The sequence below is a fragment of the Pleurodeles waltl genome, chromosome 7 (genome assembly GCF_031143425.1).
Source record: "Pleurodeles waltl isolate 20211129_DDA chromosome 7, aPleWal1.hap1.20221129, whole genome shotgun sequence".
Lineage (NCBI taxonomy): Eukaryota > Metazoa > Chordata > Amphibia > Caudata > Salamandridae > Pleurodeles > Pleurodeles waltl.
This window is the reverse complement of record NC_090446.1, coordinates 1,061,330,696-1,061,357,822: the sequence shown is the minus strand read 5'-3', so window position 1 is coordinate 1,061,357,822 and position 27,127 is coordinate 1,061,330,696. Positions and strand designations below refer to the sequence as shown.

Here is a 27,127-nt window from a genome sequence, read left to right as displayed (position 1 = left end):
AAGGCTCAAGATGGTCCAGCAGTCTACTTCGGTCGGCGCGACTCCTGAGGTCATGGTCCTGCTCAAGGAGGTGGTCCTTTGGGCACTCGGAAGAGGCACAAAAAGTAGTAGTAGTCCAAGCAGACTTCGACTTTGCCACACCCATCAGCCGACGAGGTGTCTGAGTAATGTCAACGTTCTGAGCATGGTTCCCCAGAGCCATTGCCTGGGCTGATGCCGTCACCCCCCTTTCATGGAGCCCAAGGGACCCCCGCACAATTAAGAGATTTTTACGAGGCCATGTCCCTTGTTTTTGAGCGGACTGCACCCTCAGGAGAGTCTTCGGGTGCGTGGGGACAGCAGGGGTCCCATCGGATTCAACACCGGCGGCTTCACCCTTGGTGCCGTTGGGGACCCCAGGATCTGATCGCAAATCCGGACCGGCGCGAGGTTCTCACAGTCTGTCTCCCCGGGTGCCGGGCCTGATGTTGACGCTCCCTTCACCACCAGCGCCCACTGGTGGTGGTAGTCCCATCCTCATTCCTGATGAGCCGGAACGACGACGCAGATTCTGACTTTGGTGCCGATTAGGCCCAGTTCAGTGCCCAAGGCTTATTTAGAACAGCCAGGCACAGGTGATGAGTGGGAGGGGTCTGAAGACACTTCAGAATACATATTGGAGCATGAACAGGACTGGTATGAGGATCTAGGGGAAGCCAGTGGACTTGATACTTCTCCAGATGCTGGCATGCTCTCATCTCCTGCCGTGGCTACGGAGAATGGGGCATCTTGTGCCATGGTGGTGCATAGGGCAGCTGAGGTCTTGGACCTAGACTTGCCTATGGTGCCAGTCAGGACTAATCTCCTGATGGAGGTGCTTCAGCCAGGGGTTGCTACATCAGAGCCTATGTTACCCTTCAATGAAGCCCTCACAGATGTCCTTCTGAGAACGTGATCCAAACCCAGCACAGGGGCTCCTGTGAATAGGGCAATCGGCCGCCACCATAAACCAGCTCCAAACGACCCTAGTTTCTGCACCCAACACCCCACCCCGGAGAGCTTGCCGTGGTGCCTTCCCTTCCGCTCTCCAGGATAGAGAATCCAAAAGGCTGGACCAACTTGGGAAGAAGTTTTCTTCCTCCAGCCTGGCATTGAGGTCGGTAAACACCTCTTGCCTATTATGCTGTTTTTCCCGTACTTTATGGGATACGGTGGCACAAGTGCTGCCCCAGTCCCGGAGGGCGTATGGGACACTCACCCAGGCTGTGAAGGATGGGAGATATGCAGCCCAGTTTACCATCAGGTGTGGCTTGGACACGTCCAACTCGCTGGGCAGAGCTATTTTTTCAACAGTGGCCCTCCGATGCCACGCCTGGCTGTGTACCACTGGCTTTTCGGGGGATGTCCTGTCGAACTTGATAGACATGCCTTTCGATGGCACTGCCTTTTTGGTAACTAGGCAGACTCTGCGCTTGAGAGATTTGAGGATTCTCGCGCTACGGCCAGATCCTTGGGTCTTTCAGCACCTGTTCCACAGCAGTCTGTCTATCGCCCATTTCGAGGCTTCGGGAGGGGTGAGGTACCACACCAACAACAGGTTAGCCTCTGTCCTCTGGCGTCACAAAAGCCAGTCAGAGGACGTGGTCGTGGTACCTTCAGACCCAGAGGGTCTAGCCAGAGTTCATCCACCACCCAGCCCCCCTCTTCCACAACACCCAAACTCTCTTAGTATGGTTCTGCAAGACCATGTCCATCCAGTTGGAGGGAGGATTAAGTTTGATCTCCCTCACTAGCAATCCATAACATCGGACAAATGTGTCGTACAGATCATACAGAAGGGCTATTCCCTTCCCTTCCAGTCTTTCCCTGCCTCTGTCCCTCTGTAAAAGAACGGCTGATGGGGGATCATTTGATCTTACTCCGCGAAGAACTTACGGCTCTCTTGGCTAAGAGAGCCATTGAAAGGGTCCTGATATCAGAAGTAGGCAGTGGTGGTTGTTCTCACTACTTTCTGATTCCCAAAAAGACCAAGGGCCTTCGCCCTATCCTGGATTTAAGGGACGTCAGTCTCTTCCTCAAGAAGGAGAAATTCAAGATGATCACTCTTGCTCATGTCTTGTCTGCCCTAGACCAAGGAGACTGGATGGTAGGGTTGGACTTGAAGGATGTGTATTTTCACATCCCCATCCTGCCAGCCCACAGGCGTTAATTGCTGTTCAAATTGGGCCACGAGCACTTTATCATGTTCACCTTTGGTCTCATCACTGCCCCTCTGGTGTTCACTAAAGTGATGGCGGTGGTGGCAGCTCATCTGCTCAGGTTAGGAATCTCTGTCTTCCCTTACCTTGACGACTGGCTGTTGAAGGCTCCTACGCCCCAGGCTCTCGTCACCCACCTTCAGACTAAGGTGGACTTCCTGCATTCACTGGGGTTCACGATAAATATGCCAAAGTCACACCTGACTCCCTCTCGGACGCTCCCTTTCATCGGAGGTGTTCTGGACACAGTGCAATTTCGGGTCTATCCTCCCGAGCAGCGATTCCAGGATATTCAGGTTATGATACCGATGTTTCGGCCTCTATCCTGAATTTCGGTGAGATAGACTCTGAGGCTGTTGGGACTCACGGCGTCCTGCATCCTGTTAGTCAAACATGCCAGATGGCATATGAGGGTTCTGCAATGGGACCTGATGTTCCAATGGGCACAGCATCAGGGAAGTCTTACAGACACGGTTCAGATCTCAGAGGGAACTGCACAAGACCTGCAGTGGTGGTTAGTGAACAGCGATTGGGTCAAAGGCAGACTCCTCTCCCTTCCCCAACCAGATCTCCCAGTAGTGACAGATGCGTCACTATTGGGATGAGGCGGCGATTGGGGGCCTCTGGTGGAGTCTGGGCTCCATATCAACTTGCTGGAGCTCCGAGTGATCCGACTAGCATTGAAAGCATTTCTTCCTGTTGTGAAAGGGAAGTTAGTGCAGGTGTTCACGGACAACACTACCACAATGTGGTACTGCAACAAGCAGGGCGGTGTGGGGTCGTGGACCCTTAGTCAAGAGGCTCTGCGTCTCTGGACTTGACTGGAACAGCAGGGCAGAACCCTGGTTGTTCAACACCTGGCAGGTTCTCTGAACGCCTGGGCGAACAAACTCAGCCGTCTATGTCTAGCAGATCACAAATGGTATCTCCAACCGGAGATGGTGCAAGGACTCTTTCAGCAGTGGGCAGAGCCTTGGTTAGATCTGTTCGTCTCAGACGAGAACACGCAATGTCAGCAGTATTGCACGTTGGAGTTTCCAAGGCAGCAATCGCTCAGCGACAAGTTCAGGCCTACTATACGCATTTCCGCCCATATCACTTCTGCCCAGAGTTCACAAGAAGATCCAGAACAACCGGGTCCAAGTCATCTTAGCAGCTCCGGGTTGGGCACAGAGTCTGCTATCCTCAGATACTCAAAATGAGCATCAATCATCCGATCAGGCTGCCCCTTCTAGAGGATCTTCTGTCGCAGCAGCAGGGGAGGGTTCTCCACCCCAGCCTGTCAACTCTGCCTTCATGCGTGGAGTTAGCCAGGCATCCCTCCACTAAGACGGTATATACCTGCAGTTGGAAACACTTTGTATTATATTGTACAGAGAGGTCTATTGACCCTCTTTCTGCTTCTCTTTCAGACATTCTTCTTTTCATTCTGTCTCTAGCCCAGCAGGGTTCCTCCTTAGGGACTCTGAAGGGCTATATTTCTGCCTTGTTGGCATTTCTTCGGCTGTCTGACCAGCCTTCTTTGTTCAAATCTCCCATTGTAAATAGATTCCTCAAAGGGCTTTTACATATCTTTCCCCTGCGCCCTTTATTATCCCTCAATGGGACTTAAATCTTGTCCTCACTTTGCTCCTTTCGAGCCTTTGCACAGCTGGCCCCTCCGGCTGCTCACCATCAAGACAGCCTTCTTAGTGGCAATAACATCTGCCAGGAGGGTGAGTGAGATGCAAGCCTTGTCATCAAGGCAGCCGTAACTCACTATCCATCCAGATAAAGTAGTTCTCAGAGCTCGTGCCTTTCCTCCCCAAGGTGGTGACCCATTCCATCTGGGTTAGAATATCACCTTGCCCACTTTCTTTGCTCCACCGCAAACCTCTAAGGAAGAGGAGCGACTCCATCGTCTGGACCCAAAAAGAGTGTTGTCATTCTACCTTGACCGCAGAAAAGAGTTCTGGGTGGGTGACATACTCTTTGTGTGGGACGTGGGAGCAAAGAAGGGTTGGGCAGTGCAGAAGCAAACCATTTCGCGCTGGGTCGCTCTCTGCATGAAGATATGCTATGCATTGGCCAGGAAGCAGCCTCCTGAGGGCTTGTGGGCTCATTCTACCAGGGGCAAAGCTGCTACTAATGCGCTAGTTCGAGGTGTACCAGTCCTGGAGATCTGTCAGGCGGCAACGTGGGCGTCCTTGCACACGTTTGCAAAACATTACTGCCTGGACAGTCAGGTACGAAGGGACCGGTACTTTGCCCGTTCATTCGTGCAGGACTTTATAGTGTAAGGAGCGCTGTGTGCAACCCACCGCCAGGAGGTTATGGCTTGGGTATCTATTTAAAGGTAAGGAATCTGCAGCTAAAAGTCTACCAGATAATGCGTTGCTGAAGGTAAGTAACTTGTTCATCTGATACAGACTCTGTGTAGCTGCAGATTCCTTACACTGACCCATGCCTTCCCGCTCTGTGGATATGACTAGTAGTGTTAAGGTTTATCCCTTTTCAGGGCCCTAGTTTTGCACAGACTAATGCTGGTTCTATCCATGACTCTGCGCTTCTGGTGTGGAAGTTTTGTGGATAAAAGAACTGACATACGCGCGCCGAGGTGGCGTCTGTATAGACAACCGTGATGTCATAGAGGGCTCCAATGACGCTGACGAGCCCACGCTGAACCGGATGACTCACGCGGATCCAAACAACATCAAACGACGACGCTCGCAGGGTATTGGTCAGCAAAAATATTCCGGATTCGAAGCTGACGCCAGGGAATTCAAAGGTAAGGAATCTGCAGCTATCTAGTCTCTACTAGATAATGCGTTACTGAAGGCAAGTAACTTGTTCATTACTCCATAGCAGGGGTTTACCATAAATTTGACCAAGTTCCTTTTACAACCCCTCCAGATCCAACCCTTTCTAGGGTCCGTGCTGAGCTTGGTCACTGTCAAAGCCTACCCACGCCCCCAAAGGGTTGCAGCCTTTGGCCAGCTTGTTCCATTTTTTTTGTTGTTTTTTTTGTTTCTTCTTTTGCCACAATATATTGTCAGAGCTGTAGTGCACCTGTTGTGTATGATGTGCCTCGTGCATTGCTATTGGACCTCAAGCAGTGCTACACTTGAAACTCTTACAACAGTGCCTTTCAGCACAGTGGTCACAGGTGCAGGGTCAGATAAAAGATCTAGTGTTAGTAAAAGCCAGCATCCATCACTCTCTGCAGTGGTGGGCAGGCCTTTTCTAGACCAGCACCAGTACTTCCAGTGCTGGGGCACTCCCGATGTCGACCTGTTTGCCACCTGTGGGAGTGCAAAATGAGCAAACGTTGCTCCCAGGTTACTTATACCCATGAGTAATGCACTATAGATCACCTGGTCAGCATCTTTGCTCCCACTTTTACACCTCCCATGATCCTTCCAATGGCGAGGTCGAAAATAAGGCAAATGACCCCAGCCCTCATCCTGGTGGTTCCCACCTGGGCCAGGCAGCCAAGGTTTTCGGCCCTGCTAGAGATATCGAGCAGCCCACACAGGAAGCTCCCCAAGAGACTTTGCCTTCTCACTAGAAATCAATGGCAGATCAGGCATCAGGACGTCCAGCACCTCAGTCTAACTATTGGAGGTTGTAAGGAAATGCCTCCTTGGCATGGTTACCCCCTGACTTTTTGCCTTTGCTGATGCTATGTTTTGAATTGAAAGTGTGCTGAGGCCTGCTAACCAGGCCCCAGCACCAGTGTTCTTTCCCTAACCTGTACTTTTGATTCCACAATTGGCACACCCTGGCATCCAGGTAAGTCCCTTGTAACTGGTACCAAGGGCCCTGATGCCAGGGAAGGTCTCTAAGGGCTGCAGCATATCTTATGCCACGCTGGGGACCCCTCACTCAGCACAGACACACTGCTTACCAGCTTGTGTGTGCTGGTAAGAACAAAACGAGTAAGTCGACATGGCACTCCCCTCAGGGTGCCATGCCAACCTCACACTGCCTATGCAGTATAGATAAGTCACCCCTCTAGTATGCCTTACAGCCCTAAGGCAGGGTGCACTATACCATAGGTGAGGGCACCAGTACATGAGTACTGTGCCCCTACAGTGTCTAAGCCAAACCTTAGACATTGTAAGTGCAGGGTAGCCATAAGAGTATATGGTCTGGGAGTCTGTCAAACACGGACTCCACAGCACCATAATGGCTACACTGAAAACTGATGCCAGTGTACATTTTATTGTGAAATACACCCCAGAGGGCACCTCAGAGGTGCCCCCTGAAACCTTAACCGACTATCTGTGTAGGCTGACTGGTTCCAACAGCCTGCCACAACCGAGACATGTTGCTGGCCCCATGGGGAGAGTGCCTTTGTCACTCTGAGGCCAGTAACAAAGCCTGCACTGGGTGGAGATGCTAACACCTCCCCCTGGCAGAAGCTGTCACACCTGGCGGTGAGCCTCAAAGGCTCACCCCTTTGTGCCAGCGCCGCAGGACACTCCAGCTAGTGGAGTTGCCCGCCCCCTCCGGCCACGGCCCCCACTTTTGGCGGCAAGGCCGGAGAAAATAATGAGAATAACAAGGAGTCGTCACTGGCCAGTCAGGACAGCCCCTAAGGTGTCCTGAGCTGAAGTGACTCTAACTTTTAGAAATTCTTGCAGATGGAGGATTCCCCAATAGGATTAGGGATGCGACCCCCTCCCCATGGGAGGAGGCACAAAGAGGGTGTACCCACCCTCAGGGCTAGTAGCCATTGGCTACTAACCCCCCAGACCTAAACACGCCCTTAAATTTAGTATTTAAGGGCTCCCCTGAACCTAAGAATTTAGATTCCTGCAACTTACTGAAGAAGAAGACTGCTGAGCTGAAAACCCCTGCAGAAGAAGAACAGAAGACACCAACTGCTTTGGCCCCAGTCCTACCGGCCTGTCTCCTGCCTTCTAAAGAACCCTGCTCCAGCGACGCTTTCTCCAGGACCAGCGACCTCTGAATCCTCAGAGGACTGCCCTACTTCCAAGAGACCAAGAAACTCCAGAGGACAGCGGCACTGCTCCAAAAGAACTGCAACTTTGTTTCAAGGAGCAGCTTTAAAGACCCCGGCAACTCCCCGCAAGAAGCGTGAGACTTGCAACACTGCACCCGGCGACCCCGACTCGACTGGTGGAGAACCAACACCTCAGGGAGGACCCTCCGGCGACTCCGAGTCCGTGAGTAACCAAAGTTGTCCCCCCTGAGCCCCCACAGCGACGCCTGCAGGGGGAATCCCGAGGCTCCCCCTGACCGCGACTGCCTGAACTCCATTTCCCGACGGCTGGAAAAGACCCTGCACCCGCAGCCCCCAGCACCTAAAGGAACGGAACTCCTGTGCAGGAGTGACCCCCAGGAAGCCCTCTCCCTTGCCCAGGTGTTGGCTACCCCGAGGAGCCCCCCCCTTGCCTGCCTGCAACGCTGAAGAGATCCCTTGATCTCTCATATGTAACTGGTACCCCTGGTACCAAGGGCCCTGATGCCAGGCAAGGTCTCTAAGGGCTGCAGCATGCCTTATGCCACCCTGGGGACACCTCACTCAGCACATGCACACTGCTTGCCAGCTTGTGTGTGCTGGTGGCGAGAAAATGACTAAGTCGACATGGCACTCTCCTCAGGGTGCCATGCCAACCTCACACTGCCTATGGCATAGATAAGTCACCCCTCTAGCAGGCCTTACAGCCCTAAGGCAGGGTGCACTATACCACAGGTGAGGGCATAGGTGCATGAGCACTATGCCCCTACAGTGTCTATGCAAAACCTTAGACATTGTAAGTGCAGGGTAGCCATAAGAGTATATGGTCTGGGAGTCTGTCAGAGACGAACTCCACAGCACCATAATGGCTACACTGAAAACTGGGAAGTTTGGTATCAAACTCCCAAGCACAATACATGCACACTGATGCCAGTGTGCTCTTTATTGTAAAAATACATCCAGAGGGCATCCCTAAAAATACATTCCGAACTTCCAGTGTGGGCTGACTAGTTTTGCCAGCCTGCCACACACCAGACATGTTGCTGGCCACATGGGGAGAGTGCCTTTGTCACTGTGGCCAGGAACAAAGCCTGTTCTGGGTGGAGGTGCTTCTCACCTCCCCCTGCAGGAACTGTAACACCTGGCGGTGAGCCTCAAAGGCTCACCCCCTTTGTTACAGCGCCACAGGGCATCTCAGCTAGTGGAGATGCCTGCCCCTCCGGCCACTGCCCCCACTTTTGGCGGCAAGACTGGAGGAGATAATGAGAAAAACAAGGAGGAGTAACTGGCCAGTCAGGACAACCCCTAAGGTGTCCTGAGCTGAGGTGACTCTGACTTTTAAAAATCCTCCATCTTGCAGATGGAGGATTCCCCCAATAGGATTAGGGATGTGACGCCCTCCCCACCGGGAGGAGGCACAGAAGAGGGTGTAGCCACCCTCCGGGCTAGTAGCCATTGGCTACTATCCTCCCAGACCTAAACACACCCCTAAATTGAGTATTTAGGGGCTCCCAGAACCGAGGAACATAAATTCCTGCAACCTAAGACGAAGAATGACTGCTGACCTGAAAGCCCTGCAGAGAAGACGGAGACACCAACTGCTTTGGCCCCAGCTCTACTGGCCTGTCTCCCCACTTCGAGAAAAACTGCAACAGCGATGCATCCCACAGGGTCCAGCAACCTCTGAAGCCTCAGAGGACTACCCTGCATCTAAAAGGAGAAGAAGCTCCTGAGAACAGCGGCCCTGTTCAACAAACCTGCAACTTTGCAACAAAGAAGCAACTTTTAAAGACTACACGTTTCCTGCCGGAAGCGTGAGACTTTCCACTCTGCACCCGACGCCCCCGGCTCGACCTGCGGAAAACTAACTCTACAGGGAGGACTCCCCGGCGACTGCGAGCCCGTGAGTTGCTAGAGTTGACCCCCTGAGCCCCCACAGCGACGCCTGCAGAGGAAATACAGAGGCTCCCCCTGACCGCCACTGCCTGCTTCAAAGAACCAGACGCCTGGAAACCACACTGCACCCGCAGCCCCCAGGGCGTGAAGGAACCGAACTCCAGTACAGGAGTGACCTCCAGGCGACCTTCTGCCTAGCCCAGGTGGTGGCTACCCGGAGGAGCCCCCCTGTGCCTGCCTGCATCGTAGAAGAGACCCCCGTGTCACCCCATTGAATCCTATTGACAACCCGACTCCTGTTTGCACTCTGCACCCGGCCGCCCCAGTGCCGCTGAGGGTGTATTTTCTGTGCCTGCTTGTGGTCGTCCCCCCCCGTCTGCCCTCTGAAGTCATGAGGTACTTACCTGCTGGCAGACTGGACCCGGCGCACCCCTCTTTCCATTGAAGCCTATGTGTTTTGGACACCATTTGACCTCTGCACCTGACTGGCCCTGAGCTGCTGGTGTGGTAACTTTGGGGTTGCCTTGAACCCCCAACGGTGGGCAACCTTGGACCCAACTTTGAACCCTGTAAGTGTTGTACTTACCTGTGAAACTAACATTTACGTACTTCCCCCAGGAACTGTTGATTTTTGCACTGTGTCCATTTTCAAAATAGCTTATTGACATTTGTGCCAAAACTGTACATGCTATTGTGATGATTCAAAGTTCCTAAGATACCTGAGTGAAATACCTTTCATTTAAAGTATTGATTGTAAATCTTGAACCTGTGGTTCTTAAAATAAACTAAGAAAATATATTTTTCTATTTATTTCTATTGGCCTGGAATTGTCTGTGTGTGTTCCTCATTTATTGCCTGTGTTTGTACAACAAATGCTTAACACTACCCTACTGCTCGACCACACTACCACAAAATAGAGCATTTGCATTATCTCTTTTGCCACTATCTTACCTCTAAGGGGAACCCTTGGACTCTGTGCATGCTATTTCTTACTTTGAAATAGTACACACAGAGCTAACTTCCTACACACTGCAAGACACCTTCATCCAGGTTCACAAGCACAGGGTGGTGCTCAGGACAACACTGAGGTGGTTTCCCTTTTTCTTCTCAACCAGATTATAGAGCTACCAGTCTTCTTTCCCCAACCAGACTTAGTAGCAGAAAGAGTGCCCACATACCTTGGACATAAACTGCGCTGTGATGTACTACATAGAACCATATCCCTTCACAAGGCAGACCAGCTGTTTGTGGCCTTTGCAAAGCCTCATAAGGGTCAGCCTATATCTGAAGCAGAAATTGCTGAAGGGATAGTCAAGTGTATACAGACTTCCTATCAAAAGGAACCCTTCCCAGTACCCTTGGGGCTGACTAATCGCAAGAAGGCTTCATCCATGGCCCTCTTAGAGAACGTTCCCCTAGCCAACATATATAAGGCGACTACTTGATCAACCCCACACACTATTGTGGTTGTCCTAGCTAGAGAAGTCTGTGCAGAGCATGTGTATGACAAGCAGCAAATGCTGTGAACATAAAATGTTCGTAACCCTATCTTTTTGTAGCGTTAATGCTGTAGATTCACATGCACCTCCCTGGACCCGTGTGGTTCCGACCACAAATCTCTTTACTCTTTAGCTCATTATCTTTATGCAATACACATATGCATCATATAGTGTTCACTCACCACTCTATACTACTCTCATGCACTGTGTGCAGTACAATCTAACATGCAATCAATGTCCATGCACATTGCTAGGTAAGGGATAAGTTACTATAGCTTGTGACTCGAAATAATTATTTGAAGGGAAACAACCTGAAAACATCTAGGGTTAACACTAGATGGCAGGATTATGCAGAACATGTGATTCTAAGGCACTGCACCCTACAGACAGATGCGTGCAGGGTAAGTAACATTTTTCCTTATGCTGTTGTGGGAAGGGTGTTCTTCAGGCATTAGTGACAGTGAGTTGCTTTTGGATTCTATTACGAAAAAACTAATGGTCTTCTGGCTTCCCAGCACACGTTCCACAATAGGGAATTCCTGCCACTTCTCTCTTTCGTTGAGGCGAGAAGGTAGAGGAATTAATTGTCTTTCTCAGCACTTCACCCCTAATACTCTCATGTTATCTTTATTCTGTTTCAAATGAGTGTCCTAAAAGATAATTTTGAAGTGGGCTAGTTTATTGCTTCTCACCCTGTCAGGTAAAATTTGAAGCCGAGCCTCTGATGAAACAAAAGGTTCTAATTTCTGATCATTTAGTGAGCCTCTCAAGCTCACTGACCTTGGGTGCGATGAGGGGAATGGTGGCAAGGCAGTGATATGGTGCATTCTTCACAAAGTGTACAAGATGTGAAAGTTAATGCTTGAACAATTCACAGGTATCAAAAGCTTTTAACAATGTTAACGTGAGCTCTTGTTTTTTTTTTTTTTTTTTCTTCTTTTCCCTCTTCCCTTTTTTAGCCTATCTGCCCATCTTCAGCTTACGTTTACCGGTTTCTTCCATAAAAATGGTATGTATGCATTTCAAAATTACTCTCAGTAATTATTTTTTCCAAACTTAAGTGTATGAACCACAAACCTGCTCAAGATTTGGAGAATACATTATATAGAAGGCTCTGCTTTAAGTATCAAGATCTTAAATTACAGCTTCCTTCACCACTCCTCCTCTTTTATTTTTATTTTTTTATTTTTACCCAAACTGAGATTCAATGTCACAGTCTTCTATAAACGGTTTAGTCTTTGTTCTTTCTATACAAATGTATTCTTTCCGTCTCACTATGCCTTCTTAAGTTAATGCAAATAGGGTGCAGGATACCAATGCAGTTGATAGGTGGCATGGGTGCTGGATTATCCATGTGCCTTAATGCAAGGTTGAAGTGCACAGATTGCTCCCTCCCTTGTGTGGTGTCACCATTAAGTAATGAGGAAATGAAGAAAAGGGACATGGCGTACACCCTTGGATGAGACAGTAGGTTGTCAAATCCTCCTGGCCCTTAGGCAAGGCTGAAGCTTTCGATTTCTGTGTTACAATGTAACAAGATTTCTGTAGGATCAATCTTTTCTTGATTTGTGAAATGTTTTGCTGTTCATCGACCATTTGGAGCTATGTGCTATGTTTCACCTTGATGATGTCAGATGTACTACCATGAACCTCCTTTGCATGATCGGCATCTCAAGATTAGTTTTTCTGCTGTTGGGTCTGGATGAAATGTAGGTAGCTCCATGACCAGAAAAGATAAGTTATTTTTTAGGAACAATTGAAGAGGAATGAGAATGAATTGAATGGAAGCATAACACACTGAAGGAAATCAAAGAGAATCATTGGTTTACACCAAAGATCTCTGGGGTTTAAACTCTAACCAGCAGACTATGATGTCATCAACAGTGTTGCTGAGACCATGCGCTTGGAGTAAGGAGCACATGGTATTTAGACTATTCTGAAAATGCCACCACAAATTTGCTTAGAAGGATAGTCTCCAGGTCTGCACCTTATGTTTGCCATGGACCACATATCTGAGCTCTGTGATATTTAAGTTTCAGCCAAAAAGCCTTTAATGCAAGGGAAAAACAAAGGTGAACACACTGTCATGGCACAGGTTCAAAAGCATATCCCCAGGAAAGACCAGGCCTATACAGACAAGGTCGAAATGGAGTAGTGACCAAAATGGAGTGGGTACAGGACTCTGATTTTTCTACAATCGACAGAGAGAATAGGAGACAGAAAGACATGCATTTAAGGTGATTGAAGGCCGTATAAACAGTTGTAAAGAAATGGCTCCCTGTTGCAGTTACCCCCCACTTTTTGCCTGATACTGATGCTGACTTGACTGAGAAGTGTGCTGGGACCCTGCTAACCAGGCCCCAGCACCAGTGTTCCTTCACCTAAAATGTACTTTTGTATCCACAATTGGCAGACCCTGGCATCCAGATAAGTCCCTTGTAACTGGTACTTCTAGTACCAAGGGCCCTGATGCCAAGGAAGGTCTCTAAGGGCTGCAGCATGTCTTATGCCACCCTGGAGACCTCTCACTCAGCACAGACACACTGCTTACCAGCTTGTGTGTGCCAGTGAGGACAAAACGAGTAAGTCGACATGGCACTCCCCTCAGGGTGCCATGCCAGCCTCTCACTGCCTATGCAGTATAGGTAAGACACCCCTCTAGCAGGCCTTACAGCCCTAAGGCAGGGTGCACTATACCATAGGTGAAGGTACCAGTGCATGAGCATGGTACCCCTACAGTGTCTAAACAAAACCTTAGACATTGTAAGTGCAGGGTAGCCATAAGAGTATATGGTCTGGGAGTCTGTCAAACACGAACTCCACAGCACCATAATGGCTACACTGAAAACTGGGAAGTTTGGTATCAAACTTCTCAGCACAATAAATGCACACTGATGCCAGTGTACATTTTATTGTAAAATACACCACAGAGGGCACCTTAGAGGTGCCCCCTGAAACTTAACCGACTATCTGTGTAGGCTGACTAGTTTTAGCAGCCTGCCACAAACCGAGACATGTTGCTGGCCCCATGGGGAGAGTGCCTTTGTCACTCTGAGGCCAGTAACAAAGCCTGCACTGGGTGGAGATGCTAACGCCTCTCCCAGGCAGGAATTGTCACACCTGGCGGTGAGCCTCAAAGGCTCACCTCCTTTGTGCCAACCCAGCAGGACACTCCAGCTAGTGGAGTTGCCCGCCCCCTCCGGCCAGGCCCCACTTTTGGCGGCAAGGCCGGAGAAAATAATGAGAATAACAAGGAGGAGTCACTGGCCAGTCAGGACAGCCCCTAAGGTGTCCTGAGCTGAGGTGACTCTAACTTTTAGAAATCCTCCATCTTGCAGATGGAGGATTCCCCCAATAGGGTTAGGATTGTGACCCCCTCCCCTTGGGAGGAGGCACAAAGAGGGTGTACCCACCCTCAGGGCTAGTAGCCATTGGCTACTAACCCCCCAGACCTAAACACGCCCTTAAATTTAGTATTTAAGGGCTACCCTGAACCCTAGAAAATTAGATTCCTGCAACAAGAAGAAGGACTGCCCAGCTGAAAACCCCTGCAGCGGAAGACCAGAAGACGACAACTGCCTTGGCTCCAGAAACTCACCGGCCTGTCTCCTGCCTTCCAAAGATCCTGCTCCAGCGACGCCTTCCGAAGGGACCAGCGACCTCGACATCCTCTGAGGACTGCCCCTGCTTCGAAAAGACAAGAAACTCCCGAGGACAGCGGACCTGCTCCAAGAAAAGCTGCAACTTTGTTTCCAGCAACTTTAAAGAACCCTGCAAGCTCCCCGCAAGAAGCGTGAGACTTGCAACACTGCACCCGGCGACCCCGACTCGGCTGGTGGCGATCCGACACCTCAGGAGGGACCCCAGGACTACTCTGATTCTGTGAGTACCAAAACCTGTCCCCCCTGAGCCCCCACAGCGCCGCCTGCAGAGGGAATCCCGAGGCTTCCCCTGACCGCGACTCTTTGAACCTAAAGTCCCGACGCCTGGGAGAGACCCTGCACCCGCAGCCCCCAGGACCTGAAGGACCGGACTTTCACTGGAGAAGTGACCCCCAGGAGTCCCTCTCCCTTGCCCAAGTGGAGGTTTCCCCGAGGAACCCCCCCCTTGCCTGCCTGCAGCGCTGAAGAGATCCCGAGATCTCTCATAGACTAACATTGCGAACCCGACGCTTGTTTCTACACTGCACCCGGCCGCCCCCGCGCCGCTGAGGGTGAAATTCCTGTGTGGGCTTGTGTCCCCCCCGGTGCCCTACAAAACCCCCCTGGTCTGCCCTCCGAAGACGCGGGTACTTACCTGCAAGCAGACCGGAACCGGGGCACCCCCTTCTCTCCATTCTAGCCTATGTGTTTTGGGCACCACTTTGAACTCTGCACCTGACCGGCCCTGAGCTGCTGGTGTGGTGACTTTGGGGTTGCTCTGAACCCCCAACGGTGGGCTACCTTGGACCAAGAACTGAACCCTGTAAGTGTCTTACTTACCTGGTAAAACTAATCAAAACTTACCTCCCCTAGGAACTGTGAAAATTGCACTAAGTGTCCACTTTTAAAACAGCTATTTGTCAATAACTTGAAAAGTATACATGCAATTTTGATGATTTGAAGTTCCTAAAGTACTTACCTGCAATACCTTTCGAATGAGATATTACATGTAGAATTTGAACCTGTGGTTCGTAAAATAAACTAAGAAAAGATATTTTTCTATATAAAAACCTATTGGCTGGATTTGTCTCTGAGTGTGTGTACCTCATTTATTGTCTATGTGTATGTACAACAAATGCTTAACACTACTCCTTGGATAAGCCTACTGCTCGACCACACTACCACAAAATAGAGCATTAGTATTATCTATTTTTACCACTATTTTACCTCTAAGGGGAACCCTTGGACTCTGTGCATGCTATTCCTTACTTTGAAATAGCACATACAGAGCCAACTTCCTACATTGGTGGATCAGCGGTGGGGTACAAGACTTTGCATTTGCTGGACTACTCAGCCAATACCTGATCACACGACAAATTCCAAAATTGTCATTAGAAATTGATTTTTGCAATTTGAAAAGTTTTCTAAATTCTTAAAAGACCTGCTAGGGCCTTGTGTTAGATCCTGTTTAGCATTTCTTTTAGAGTTTAAAAGTTTGTAAAAGTTTGAATTAGATTCTAGAACCAGTTTTAGTTTCTTAAAAAGTATTCCAACTTTTAGAAGCATAATGTCTAGCACAGATGTGAATGTGGTGGAACTCGACACCACACCTTACCTCCATCTTAAGATGAGGGAGCTAAGGTCACTCTGTAAAATAAAGAAAATAACAATGGGCCCCAAACCTACCAAAATACAGCTCCAGGAGCTTTTGGCAGAGTTTGAAAAGGCCAACCCCTCTGAGGGTGGCAACTCAGAGGAAGAGGATAGTGACTTGGAGGACAATTCCCCCCTACCAGTCCTATCTAGGGAGAACAGGGTCCCTCAAACCCTGACTCCAAAAATAATAGTCAGAGATGCTGGTTCCCTCACAGGAGAGACCAACACCTCTGAAATCACTGAGGATAACCCCAGTGAAGAGGACATCCAGTTAGCCAGGATGGCCAAAAGATTGGCTTTGGAAAAGCAGCTCCTAGCCATAGAAAGGGAAAGAAAAGAGATGGGCCTAGGTCCCATCAATGGTGGCAGCAACTTAAATAGGGTCAGAGATTCTCCTGACATCCTAAAAATCCCCAAAGGGATTGTAACAAAATATGAAGATGGTGATGACATCACCAAATGGTTCACAGCTTTTGAGAGGGCTTGTGTAACCAGAAAAGTAAACAGATCTCACTGGGGTGCTCTCCTTTGGGAAATGTTCACTGGAAAGTGTAGGGATAGACTCCTCACACTCTCTGGAAAAGATGCAGAATCTTATGACCTCATGAAGGGTACCCTGATTGAGGGCTTTGGATTCTCCACTGAGGAGTATAGAATTAGATTCAGGGGGGCTCAAAAATCCTCGAGCCAGACCTGGGTTGATTTTGTAGACTACTCAGTCAAAACACTGGATGGTTGGTTAACTGGAAATGAAGTGTGTAACTATGTTGGGCTTTATAATTTGTTTATGAAAGAACACATTTTAAGTAACTGCTTCAATGAAAAGTTGCATCAGTATCTGGTAGACCTAGGTCCAATTTCTCCCCAAGAATTGGGAAAGAAGGCAGACCACTGGGTCAAGACTAGGGTAACCAAAACTTCCACTGGGGGTGACCAAAAGAAAGGGGTTACAAAAACTCCCCAGGAGAAAGTGGGTGACACTAGAAACAAAGAAAAAGAGTCCTCTGTAGGCCCCCAAAAACCAGAACAGGTGGGTGGGCCCCAAGACACAACCCAAAACAAAGGTGGGTACCAGGGTAAGAACTGGGATGCCACTAAGGCATGGTGCCACAACTGTAAACAGTCTGGGCACCACACCAAGGACACTTCTTGTCCCAAAAACAAACCCCAGAACAAGATTCCAGGGGTAACCAGTGTAGCCATGGGAGATGACTCCTCAGATGAGGAGGTCTTCATAGCCTTCAACTGGAAACAGGGCCCAACAGGTGAGTTGGAGATTCCAGAGGGAAGTAGACACTTCCACCACCTACTGGTGAATGGAATCCCAACCACTGCCCTGAGAGACACTTGTGCCAGTCACACTATTGTGCATGACAGGCTGGTGCTCTCAAACCAGTACATCCCAGGTGAGACTGCCAGGGTAAGAGTTAGCCTAGACAGGGTCACTAAGAGACCTGTGGCTTTAGTGCCCATAGAAGTGGGTGGCACTCTTAGCTGGAGAAGGGTAGTAGTCAGTACAGACCTCCCCCTTGATTGTCTCCTTGGAAATGACTACCCAGAGGTTAGTCAGAGCCCAAGAGAGGAACTGGTCCAGTGCCAGTCCTCTCCCAAGGATTCTGGAAGTCCTGCCTCTGCAGTAAATGCAAGCAGGCCCCAGAAAAAGAAGAAAAGAAAACAGAGTAGGAAGGGTGGACAACCTTTAGCCAAGGTTACAGCAAGCCAAGGAGATTCTGCTCCAGTAGGGGAGAACTCCAAAAATGGCCCTGATAAAGTCCAACCTGACCCACAAGAAGTCCTGGCTAGTCAGGCAACTGTTAAACCTGAGTGGGTGGCTCCTCAGCTAACAGAAGAAAGAGTGGAAGAAGGGTGTTTACTACAAGATGTGGTAACCCCCCACTCTAATACAGCAGACAGGCAACCTGAACCCAAAGAAGCCTGTAACTTAGCCCCTTCCCTTTTAGGTGAAGAGCTAAAGGTGTGGTTCTGGGCACTGACAGCTGTCAGTGGCCTCTGCTGGGTGTTAGCCTTTATGGCTGCACTATCCTTGGCATGGTGGTCTGACCCCATGCCAAATAACAAGTTAGGCCCCCTGACCCTGTTGGTCATGGTGGGGTTACTCCAGCTCTGGGTAACCTCTTTGGGTAAGCTAGGGGTGACCCTGGCTAAGATAAGATTAGCAGAGGTGGATACCTCTGACCTCAAAATAGAGAGAATGGGTGAAGACATAAAAAGCACAGACAAGAGGCAGTTCAGACTAGGTCCTATCACTGTGGAAGTGGGTCAGTTCCCCAGAGGGAATGACCTGAACAGGAGGATGTAAGGCAGAGTAGGCCCTGCAACAAACCAGCCATTTCCTCTACTCTTCCTCGCCTGACAGACTAGGAAGACTCTTCCAGCGTTGGCTGAGTCTCCTGGCCTGTGGGCTGGGGGGGGCTTGTGTAAAGAAATGGCTCCCTGTTGCAGTTACCCCCCACTTTTTGCCTGATACTGATGCTGACTTGACTGAGAAGTGTGCTGGGACCCTGCTAACCAGGCCCCAGCACCAGTGTTCCTTCACCTAAAATGTACTTTTGTATCCACAATTGGCAGACCCTGGCATCCAGATAAGTCCCTTGTAACTGGTACTTCTAGTACCAAGGGCCCTGATGCCAAGGAAGGTCTCTAAGGGCTGCAGCATGTCTTATGCCACCCTGGAGACCTCTCACTCAGCACAGACACACTGCTTACCAGCTTGTGTGTGCCAGTGAGGACAAAACGAGTAAGTCGACATGGCACTCCCCTCAGGGTGCCATGCCAGCCTCTCACTGCCTATGCAGTATAGGTAAGACACCCCTCTAGCAGGCCTTACAGCCCTAAGGCAGGGTGCACTATACCATAGGTGAAGGTACCAGTGCATGAGCATGGTACCCCTACAGTGTCTAAACAAAACCTTAGACATTGTAAGTGCAGGGTAGCCATAAGAGTATATGGTCTGGGAGTCTGTCAAACACGAACTCCACAGCACCATAATGGCTACACTGAAAACTGGGAAGTTTGGTATCAAACTTCTCAGCACAATAAATGCACACTGATGCCAGTGTACATTTTATTGTAAAATACACCACAGAGGGCACCTTAGAGGTGCCCCCTGAAACTTAACCGACTATCTGTGTAGGCTGACTAGTTTTAGCAGCCTGCCACAAACCGAGACATGTTGCTGGCCCCATGGGGAGAGTGCCTTTGTCACTCTGAGGCCAGTAACAAAGCCTGCACTGGGTGGAGATGCTAACGCCTCTCCCAGGCAGGAATTGTCACACCTGGCGGTGAGCCTCAAAGGCTCACCTCCTTTGTGCCAACCCAGCAGGACACTCCAGCTAGTGGAGTTGCCCGCCCCCTCCGGCCAGGCCCCACTTTTGGCGGCAAGGCCGGAGAAAATAATGAGAATAACAAGGAGGAGTCACTGGCCAGTCAGGACAGCCCCTAAGGTGTCCTGAGCTGAGGTGACTCTAACTTTTAGAAATCCTCCATCTTGCAGATGGAGGATTCCCCCAATAGGGTTAGGATTGTGACCCCCTCCCCTTGGGAGGAGGCACAAAGAGGGTGTACCCACCCTCAGGGCTAGTAGCCATTGGCTACTAACCCCCCAGACCTAAACACGCCCTTAAATTTAGTATTTAAGGGCTACCCTGAACCCTAGAAAATTAGATTCCTGCAACAAGAAGAAGGACTGCCCAGCTGAAAACCCCTGCAGCGGAAGACCAGAAGACGACAACTGCCTTGGCTCCAGAAACTCACCGGCCTGTCTCCTGCCTTCCAAAGATCCTGCTCCAGCGACGCCTTCCGAAGGGACCAGCGACCTCGACATCCTCTGAGGACTGCCCCTGCTTCGAAAAGACAAGAAACTCCCGAGGACAGCGGACCTGCTCCAAGAAAAGCTGCAACTTTGTTTCCAGCAACTTTAAAGAACCCTGCAAGCTCCCCGCAAGAAGCGTGAGACTTGCAACACTGCACCCGGCGACCCCGACTCGGCTGGTGGCGATCCGACACCTCAGGAGGGACCCCAGGACTACTCTGATTCTGTGAGTACCAAAACCTGTCCCCCCTGAGCCCCCACAGCGCCGCCTGCAGAGGGAATCCCGAGGCTTCCCCTGACCGCGACTCTTTGAACCTAAAGTCCCGACGCCTGGGAGAGACCCTGCACCCGCAGCCCCCAGGACCTGAAGGACCGGACTTTCACTGGAGAAGTGACCCCCAGGAGTCCCTCTCCCTTGCCCAAGTGGAGGTTTCCCCGAGGAACCCCCCCCTTGCCTGCCTGCAGCGCTGAAGAGATCCCGAGATCTCTCATAGACTAACATTGCGAACCCGACGCTTGTTTCTACACTGCACCCGGCCGCCCCCGCGCCGCTGAGGGTGAAATTCCTGTGTGGGCTTGTGTCCCCCCCGGTGCCCTACAAAACCCCCCTGGTCTGCCCTCCGAAGACGCGGGTACTTACCTGCAAGCAGACCGGAACCGGGGCACCCCCTTCTCTCCATTCTAGCCTATGTGTTTTGGGCACCACTTTGAACTCTGCACCTGACCGGCCCTGAGCTGCTGGTGTGGTGACTTTGGGGTTGCTCTGAACCCCCAACGGTGGGCTACCTTGGACCAAGAACTGAACCCTGTAAGTGTCTTACTTACCTGGTAAAACTAATCAAAACTTACCTCCCCTAGGAACTGTGAAAATTGCACTAAGTGTCCACTTTTAAAACAGCTATTTGTCAATAACTTGAAAAGTATACATGCAATTTTGATGATTTGAAGTTCCTAAAGTACTTACCTGCAATACCTTTCGAATGAGATATTACATGTAGAATTTGAACCTGTGGTTCGTAAAATAAACTAAGAAAAGATATTTTTCTATATAAAAACCTATTGGCTGGATTTGTCTCTGAGTGTGTGTACCTCATTTATTGTCTATGTGTATGTACAACAAATGCTTAACACTACTCCTTGGATAAGCCTACTGCTCGACCACACTACCACAAAATAGAGCATTAGTATTATCTATTTTTACCACTATTTTACCTCTAAGGGGAACCCTTGGACTCTGTGCATGCTATTCCTTACTTTGAAATAGCACATACAGAGCCAACTTCCTACAACAGTGTACTGCGTATGAGAAGCCGAAAGGTTCAGACTCCAAACACGAGAAATGTAGCTCAACTTAAAAAAAAGTATAGCCAGAGTGTAAACAATGGCCCAAAGAATTCCTCGGATCTAGGCGGAAAGGTACAGCAGTAGACAGACCCTCCTAACTGGCTTTGCTACTAGTGATAGAGTATATCGCCCAATCCCACAACATCAACTCATATGCCGACGACACACAGCTGTTCCTCTCCCTCACCAAGGACTCCGCCAAGACCAACCTCCCACGAAGGGATGAAGGCCATCGCCAAATGGATGAAGAGCAGCTGCCTCAAACTCAAGTCCGACAAGACAGAAGTCCTAATCTTCGGCTCCGCACAACACCGGACCAGAATACAACAGACGACTCCTACACCCGACCGGTCATCTCCGCTCCGCCGACCTTGCAACCGTCCCACACGTCTGCAGAACTACAACCGGAGGTAGATCATTCTCGCACCTAGCTGCCAAAACGTGGAACACTCTTCCCATCCACCTGCACCAGACCAAAGACCTCTGTACCTTCAGGAAACTTCTCAAGACTAGCTGTTCGAGCAGTACCAGCACATCCCCTCCTCAGTGCCTTAAGACCCTCACAGGTGAGTAGTGCGCTTTCGAAATTCCTGTTTAATTGATTGAAAATATGGGATGGAGAAGTCTGAGAAGGACACTTTGGTGCTGAAAAAGAAATCTCCAGCGGTCAATATTGAGAAAAGGAAAATACATTTTGAGGCTGAAAAGAGAAAAATGGAGTTCAACTTGTCATTGAAATATAATATCTTGCTCTGCCCCGTGAAAGAAAAATCTGTCTGTTTCGAGCCAAAGGTCGAGAAGAAAGAACCAGAGCTACCATCAACACCTGAGCCAGTAGAGGAGCAGCAGGACAAAGTCTTTTGCTTATAAAAATAATTGAAGGAACGCTCTTCCCAGCCGGGAGATGTTTGAGGCAGATACCTGAAAAGACTGGCAGGGACTCAACACTCACTGGAGGAAGGTAGAGACCACACACACCCCTCAAGACCATCACCATAGAAATTGCGGTACACAATGTGGTGATGAAGTGGGTAATGCATAGGTCCTCAATCTAGAGATGGCACAAGGGGGAATCATGCTTACTGTTGGAAACCCCTTTGCCATCATAGCCGAAGAGCCAGTACTTGCCAATGGTGTGATGGATCAAGGAAGCCTACAAAGAATCACCTGTGGCGAAGGCGGTAGCTTCACATGTGGGAATAATTTTGACATTCCACACAAAAGACCACCCCTACATCAGAGGTTTGGTGGCTGTGCTCGCAGCTTATGAATAAGCAAATTCACTGGAGTCTGTGGCCCACTACCTGACACACCAAGAGGGTGAACACATGCCTGAATCAGTATATCACTCTACAGTGGGAGGAGATAGTTTCATGCAGAATTCAAACACCAATGCCAAAAGAGGCAACTCTGCACCAGGACCATGTCTGGATAATGGTGGTTGGGTGCAAACAGGAGGTGCAGTAATAGGACAGTAGTGAACATGTCCTTCAAGGGGGAGAGGCTGTTTGGCCCAGTAGTGGGCAAGTCACTTCAGAGGGTGAAGGACCATGAGACAGCAAAGTCCATGGGTGCAACACAGTTCAGAGGCCAATTCAGGGAGAGAGCGTTATACTACAAAGGAGAATGATCTCCAGAGAGGATTACAATCAGCGATATCCAAACATCGTTCGGGCATAACAACCAAGCCACAGGACAACACTGTGGCAGTGCACGGGACTCTAAAGGCAGCCTTTTTGATTGAGGACGCATGGAACAGGTACAGTGCCAAGAAGTGCTGCACATATTCGAGTGACTTGGCAGAACATAAACCTTTACATTTAACACCAGTAGGTGCGACAATCTGGGCTCTCTAAAGTAATGCAAAGCATCCCGTTCAGTAAGTGGATTCTAGATATAATTTAAAACTTATTGTATTGCGCTCTTAAAACCACCTGCTAACATCAAACCAAGAGCGACACCCTAAAGCGGCAGGGACACCATTAACCTGAAACCAAGTCCTACGGAAAATGCTTTCATGAGACTAGCAATAACAGAAAAGAGCCTGGGAGTCTATTCAGTCTACCAAAGTGCCAAAAGCAGAATTGTCCTTATGGCCCATCCAGGACCCAAGGGCCCTCAACAGGTACATCAAGGCTTCTTGTCTTTTCATCTTTTAAAGTAAATTAATGGAATTGGCAATGTAGCCTGTTTTAGGATGCTAAATTATACATTTGTCACATGTACTTCTTGACCTTTCCAAAGTGAGGCGAAGCTACTAAACAAAATATGACATTATAAAAGTGCTCTGGGATCCCCACACGTGGGTGAGACTATTCCGTGCATATGCAACATTTGACTAGGAAAATGAATGAGGCAAAGTGGCATAGGTATCATAGCTGGGATGTGAGAAAAACCTGTCGATATACACTTACCTTTGAAATAATAATTTATAGCTTATCTAACATTTTTGGGAATTAGAATGAGTAATGCATCACTTTAAGTTTTCCTATTACTTATTGCAGTCCATACATCAAAACAAAATTTTGCAGTACTTGTCATACAGTTAATCCTACCAGGGGCTAGAAAACCTTATCCTTCTCTTTGGAGTGCCAGATCTTCAGTGGAATTTGAATTGTGGTAGCAGGGTTTATGCAACCACTGTTAAAATCCACCTTAAAGCATCTAACATTTAAAAACCTTTTTTTGTTTTTTTTAATAGTTATTACGTCTTAGTGAGCTGCTGCAGACTTTGGCCTCATGAATATAAAATTAGTCATGGTTTCTCCACGGGTAAAGTGGTCAAGAGAACCCTTCTAGCGTTTAGACCCTAGGTGGTGTCACCTTTTCATGTCGGTTAATAAATAAAATGACATCTCAAAATCCTATTACAACAGAAACCACTATATGCAGTAGATGTAAGGAGGGCGATTATTATATTAAAAAAATACAATTTGGGCAATTTTGTCACTGAAAGAATTTGCAATGCCGCCATATTGTCAGCCAGGCATACTTTTACTAAGCATTATATAGACCTTCAGGAAAAAATGATTGTTAGGCATTTTTATAAAGCTTTGCAGCTACTTCTTCATCATGCCCTCAACTACAAGTGGAGGGGGACCACCACTAAATAACACTATAGACAGAAGGTGCATCTAGAGGAGATTTCTGGCTTCAAACGATATCAGTTACTTACCTGCAAGTATAGTTTTGCAGCTTGAATCCTCTTCATTCACGTGACCCAACTCCTCTTAAATGAGGAAGGAAAACAATCAAAATGCAAGTCACATATGGGGACATTGCGAACTTATGTTAAACATCCTATTTAATCATATTGCTCCACCTATCTCTGTCCTAAGAGGTGGGTGGGGGGATGTGTGTTTGTATTTATACATAACAGTTTATTTTGTGAATTTGTTTTTTAAGATATGTAAAGCTGTTAGAACTTGACTATGGCATTTGCCATCCAGTGAATAGGTTATAATATATTATGGTCGAGAAACACAATAATAGGAAAGCTGCTTTGTAGCCCATTTCCCCCAGCAATAAGGAAAAACTGTCACTAAAGGTACTGTTGCAAGATAAATTGTGCAAACAATTCAAATATGCTTCCAGTAGGCCAACAAAATATTAGACAAGCATAGCACACACAAAGAAAACAAGCATTGGCAAAGCCAGTAGGTCCCGCCTATGTTGTAAACCTATGTTGTAAACCAGTGTGACTGCTGTTCAGCATGCCTAAAGGTTAGTGGCATAGAGGAGTGTTGCGTGGGGTGTTAGAGTGGAATGGTGAAGAGTGGAGTGTTGTGGAGTGTCAGAGTTGTGTATAGGAGTACCATAGTGTGGAATCGCTTAGAGTGGCATACACTGGAGTGGACTGGTGTAGAGTTGCACAGTATAGTGGTGTAGAGTGTAGTGGCATTGAATTAAGCAGTGTACAGTGCAGTTTCGTAGAATGCATATGTAAGGAAATGCCTCCTTGGCATGGTTACCCCCTGACTTTTTGCCTTTGCTGATGCTATGTTTACAATTGAAAGTGTGCTGAGGCCTGCTAACCAGGCCCCAGCACCAGTGTTCTTTCCCTAACCTGTACTTTTGTATCCCCAATTGGCAGACCCTGGCATCCAGATAAGTCCCTTGTAACTGGTACTTCTAGTACCAAGGGCCCTGATGCCAAGGAAGGTCTCTAAGGGCTGCAGCATGTCTTATGCCACCCTGGAGACCTCTCACTCAGCACAGACACACTGCTTGCCAGCTTGTGTGTGCTAGTGAGAACAAAACGAGTAAGTCGACATGGCACTCCCCTCAGGGTGCCATGCCAGCCTCTCACTGCCTATGCAAGTATAGGTCAGCCACCCCTCTAGCAGGCCTTACAGCCCTAAGGCAGGGTGCACTATACCATAGGTGAGGGTACCAGTGCATGAGCACTGTGCCCCTACAGTGTCTAAGCAAAACCTTAGACATTGTAAGTGCAGGGTAGCCATAAGAGTATATGGTCTGGGAGTCTGTTTTACACGAACTCCACAGCACCATAGTGGCTACACTGAAAACTGGGAAGTTTGGTATCAAACTTCTCAGCACAATAAATGCACACTGATGCCAGTGTACATTTTATTGCAAAATACACCCCAGAGGGCACCTTAGAGGTGCCCCCTGAAACTTAACCTACTGTCTGTGTAGGCTGACTAGTTCCAGCAGCCTGCCACATTAGAGACATGTTTCTGGCCCCATAGGGAGAGTGCCTTTGTCACTCTGAGGCCAGTAACAAAGCCTGCACTGGGTGGAGATGCTAACACCTCCCCCAGGCAGGAGCTGTAACACCTGCCGGTGAGCCTCAAAGGCTCACCCCTTTGTCACAGCACCGCAGGACACTCCAGCTAGTGGAGTTGCCCGCCCCCTCCGGCCCCGGCCCCCACTTTTGGCGGCAAGGCCGGAGAAAATAATGAGAATAACAAGGAGGAGTCACTGGCCAGTCAGGACAGCCCCTAAGGTGTCCTGAGCTGAGGTGACTCTAACTTTTAGAAATCCTCCATCTTGCAGATGGAGGATTCCCCCAATAGGGTTAGGATTGTGACCCCCTCCCCTTGGGAGGAGGCACAAAGAGGGTGTACCCACCGTCAGGGCTAGTAGCCATTGGCTACTAACCCCCCAGACCTAAACACGCCCTTAAATTTAGTATTTAAGGGCTCTCCCTGAACCTAAAAATTAGATTCCTGCAACAACAAGAAGGACTGCCTAGCTGAAAACCCCTGCAGAGGAAGACCAGAAGACAACAACTGCCTTGGCTCCAGAAACTCACCGGCCTGTCTCCTGCCTTCCAAAGAACTCTGCTCCAGCGACGCCTTCCAAAGGGACCAGCGACCTCTGAATCCTCTGAGGACTGCCCTGCTTCGACGACGACAAGAAACTCCCGAGGACAGCGGACCTGCTCCAAAAAGACTGCTACTTTATCCAAAGGAGCAGCTTTAAAGAACCCTGCAATCTCCCCGCAAGAAGCGTGAGACTTGCAACACTGCACCCGGCGACCCCGACTCGGCTGGTGGAGAACCAACACCTCAGGGAGGACCCCCGGACTACTCTACGACTGTGAGTACCAAAACCTGAGCCCCCACAGCGCCGCCTGCAGAGGGAATCCCGAGGCTTCCCCTGACCGCGACTCTCTGAAACCTAAGTCCCGACACCTGGAAAAGACCCTGCACCCGCAGCCCCCAGGACCTGAAGGACCGGACTTTCACTGCAGAAGTGACCCCCAGGAGTCCCTCTCCCTTGCCCAAGTGGAGGTTTCCCCGTGGAAGCCCCCCCTTGCCTTCCTGCAGCACTGAAGAGATCCCTTGATCTCTCATTGACTTCCATTGCGAACCCGACACTTGTTCTAACACTGCACCTGGCCGCCCCCGCGCCGCTGAGGGTGAAATTTCTGTGTGGGCTTGTGTCCCCCCCCGGTGCCCTACAAAACCCCCCTGGTCTGCCCTCCGAAGACGCGGGTACTTACCTGCTGGCAGACTGGAACCGGGGCACCCCCTCCTCTCCATTGAAGCCTATGCGTTTTGGGCACCACTTTGAACTCTGCACCTGAC

The 27,127-nt window shown here is 49.4% G+C and overlaps 1 protein-coding gene across 1 annotated transcript in view; it reads left to right on the top strand.

Annotated features, from left to right (window-relative positions):
- The window catches only part of SUZ12 (SUZ12 polycomb repressive complex 2 subunit), a 628,949-nt gene that overhangs the window by 101,352 nt on the left and 500,470 nt on the right, over window positions 1–27,127 (top strand). The window contains exon 5 of the mRNA XM_069199996.1: window positions 11,558–11,607. Coding sequence (XP_069056097.1) covers window positions 11,558–11,607 — 50 coding nt within the window. The remainder of the gene's footprint in view (window positions 1–11,557; window positions 11,608–27,127) is intronic.